The sequence below is a fragment of the Frieseomelitta varia genome, unplaced genomic scaffold, assembly GCF_011392965.1.
Source record: "Frieseomelitta varia isolate USP_RPSP 00005682 unplaced genomic scaffold, Fvar_1.2 scaffold_64, whole genome shotgun sequence".
Lineage (NCBI taxonomy): Eukaryota > Metazoa > Arthropoda > Insecta > Hymenoptera > Apidae > Frieseomelitta > Frieseomelitta varia.
Genome location: NW_025110412.1, coordinates 57,011 through 60,369, shown reverse-complemented (window position 1 = coordinate 60,369; position 3,359 = coordinate 57,011). Strand labels below are relative to the sequence as shown.

General features: G+C 47.8%; 1 protein-coding gene across 1 annotated transcript in view; it reads right to left on the bottom strand.

Moving 5' to 3' along the window:
• The window catches only part of LOC122534781 (voltage-dependent calcium channel type D subunit alpha-1-like), a 21,271-nt gene extending 18,650 nt beyond the window's left edge, over window positions 1-2,621 (bottom strand). The window contains exons 1-2 of the mRNA XM_043665749.1: window positions 2,180-2,621; window positions 883-988 (exon numbers count right to left, since the gene is read on the bottom strand). Coding sequence (XP_043521684.1) covers window positions 883-988; window positions 2,180-2,490 — 417 coding nt within the window. The 5' untranslated portion in view covers window positions 2,491-2,621. The remainder of the gene's footprint in view (window positions 1-882; window positions 989-2,179) is intronic.
• Window positions 2,622-3,359: the final 738 nt, after the last annotated feature.

Sequence of the window (3,359 nt, the reverse complement as noted above, 5' to 3'; positions counted from 1 at the left end):
CGAACCGGGCGCAGTTACCGTTTCCCGTTTTCTACCTCTTCTTCGCCGCACCATTTTCTCTTTTTCTTCCTTTTTTTTTTTTTTTTTTTTCTTTTTGATCGCCAACGATCGTTACCGTGTTACCAACGTAGAAAATGTACGCAACGGAGAAAATCGATTCGCGATATTATAAATAGCAGCGTATTGAACAGCCTCGCGAGCCACTGTGCGAGATGGATACGTATACATACGCACGTGCACGTCGACGCGGGCAAGTCGAAATGGATGGAGAGGGGGGTGTCCCCTTTTGAAAAGTGAAACCGATCAAATTGACTTTCGAAGTCAGCTCGTGAAAAACTCGGCGGCGTCACGTCGTCTTTCCGGCGTTCGATCGTTCGGCGTACACGCTGGCCTATATATGAGTCACATTTTCCGATAATAGAGCGCGAGGAGAGAGGCCGGGGGGGGGGGAAGGGGGAGGGAGAAGGGAACGATGGACGCCGATGCGATGTTAGCAAGATTGAGCAATTATCGAAGTTTCACCTCGAATAAGTTTCATGCCATCAACCCTATCTCTTGAACACTTGGTGTTTATTTATCGATAACCCGGCCAGTTCGCGTTGGTTCGACGAACGGGACTCTCTGTTATTCCTATTATCTCCACTATTATTAGCTTCGTCGAAATTCCTCGATCCGAACGACGTCCCGATCGCCGATGTTCGAGTTGTTTGACTCGCGGATCGTTAAAATTTCCAGCAAAGAGGCACGAAAATGGCGAGTCGCCTCGGGTGCCTTGCTAGGTGCGTTGATCGTAGTTAATTGCTTGGTAAAAAAAAAAAAAAAAACGGCGGAGAAAGAAAAGGGCGAAATCGCCGACTGAGAGAGAAAAGCAAAGATACTTACCAAATACTGGTTGGTCAAATTAGAATCGCCGTACGGGTATGGTGTATAGACTGCCAGGGCGACGCAGTTCGCGAATATCGTCATGAGAATAAGCCACTCGAAAGGTCTGGAAAGTTGCATCGGAACGTCTAGCTGAGGAAAATGAAAATAACGTATCGCCTGCTGTGCGAGAGAACTTTTTCCTCTCCTTCTTCCCTCCGTGGATGTGCCAGCGTCTTTGAGAGCTTTCTCAAACTCAAAACAGGGTACGAAAAGCTCTAAACAAGCTGTGCTACGTCTTTACGTTATGAAACTTCCCCTCGCCCCTTCGTTCTTCGTTTGGTCGAATTATGCCAATAAGGAGAAAGAATAAAATACGGAGCGAGGTTTGTTGTTTTCGAAACGCGCTGTATCGTTCCGACCATGTGACACGTACGTTTCGCGTAATAATTGAAAGAGCGGGTAGACTCCAACAATGTACCCTAAAATAGGTTTGTCAACAAGAACGTTTGACGTTCACGGTCCAAGTTCCGGCGCGCGTTTCCACCCGTTTCCATTGGCCTATTTCGTTCTCGGAACAAACACGATACGCTTCTCGCGACTAGAAACTTCAAAAGGCAAGGCTATGGTTGTGGCTGGTTCTGATCAATCGACGAATGAAAGCGAGCTGAAATATCAAGCTGTACGTACTTTTCTACGTATTTTAACCTCTTAGTTGTGAATGACGAGTGTACTCGTCGCGCGAAAAAAAGTATTTACAATTTGTTAAATTAAATTGTGGCGAAATTTGTGGGAAATGAAACATATTTGTAAATTTTAGACGTTTTAGAATATTTTTAGAAACTAGATTTAACTGGTTCTTTTCTGAATATTTTCTTGCTATTGATATTGATTATTATTAATTAAAATTATTGATTTCAAAAAGAAGCTAGTGTCATATCTTTGTAATTTAATTCAATTTTAAAAACAACAGCTGCGCGCACGCTCTACGTTTCAGACGAGTACAATCGTCACAGCGACGCGATATAGATACACATTTTTAAGAGCGACGCCACAACTAAGAGGTTAAACGTCTAAAACAACCCGAGGCCGTATTATATCAGAACAAAGTGGCACCGTGATAACCAATTCAAAGCAATCTTTTACCACGTTCGAGAGTTGACAAAAAGAAAAAAGAAAAGAAAAAAAAAATTGACTGCAAACTGACTACACCAATTTCGTTCGCTCATTTGTCTCTTCACCCTGAAAAAACGAACGCGAAAAGAGTTCGTTCTTCGCGAAGGAAACTTTGCAAAGAGAAAAACAAAAAAAAGGATACTTCCACTCGACGACGTCGATGCACATTTTGCGCAGGGGATTCTTAAGGGGTAAACAAAAGAGAGCCCTGAGCGGTCTGTCGGGTGGCGCTTTGCCACCCCTCCGAGCCGGCCTTTTGGTGGCAGATTTGGCTCCACCGGTGCTGGTCCCGAGAGTCTGGCCCGTCTGTGATTGCGCGGTAGCTGGCTGTCCGTCCTGGGCAGTTGTGGGGTTCCGGTGCTGCCCGAGGATGGGGGGGGTCGCGGCAGTCGGCTGGGCCCCCGGCAGCTCAGGGGGGCCCAACCCCGAGCCCCCATCCCCCCCCGCGCTCATCGGTCCCTTCTCCTCGCCTCGATCACCGCCGCGGCCGTGCTTTCTTCTCTTCTTCTTCTTCTTCTGCCCCTTCTTCTCCTTCGCTTTCGCTTACTTCCGCCGCTGGCTCTTCCTTCTCCTCCTCCTCCTCCTCCTCCTCCTCCTCCTCCTCCTTCTCCTCCTCCTCCTCCGCCTCCTCCGCCTCCTCCGCCTCCTTCTCCGCCGCCGCCGCCGCCGCCGCCTCCTCTTCCTGTTACACTACTCGCGTAGGCACGCTTCTCTGGCCTCTGGCTCGCCACACAGACGCCCAAGTAGACGCCTGACGACGCCGATCGACGCGCTCTCTCAGAGACGCCCCACCACCCGCTGCAGCTCGCCGGCATGCTACGGCACTGAGCTCTTTCGAACCTCCCTCCGTGACCTAAACATTTCGAACGTAAATTGCAATTAGTGCCCTTCCCTTCTCATTCCTTTTCTCTTGCGTTACATTTATTTCTTATCTTACATTTGCTTCCGCTAGGGTACTAGCTGTCGCTAGTACTATCCTAGATATAAACTTTCCTTCAGTTTTTTCGAGTCGAACGAGTCGAGAAAAATCGAGCGGGCGGACACGAGCAACGGTCGAGTTTCGGCAAGTCCGGGAGTCTGGGATTTACGTGTAATGGACTGCCGCGCTATATTTAGTGAGCCTAAATACTAGAAAGCTCTACCTACGAGCGAGTTTCTCGGGCGCGTGCTTGTTTCACTACGGTCGCGTGAACTTGCCTGAAATCATTACGCAGAACTGATCTACTGCTCCCTTTAAATTAAACGTTAACACACTCGTGTACGTATACTTCGTAGTTTTCTTTTTTTTTTTTTTTTCTTTCTTTTTCTCTTTTTTGGTTTAC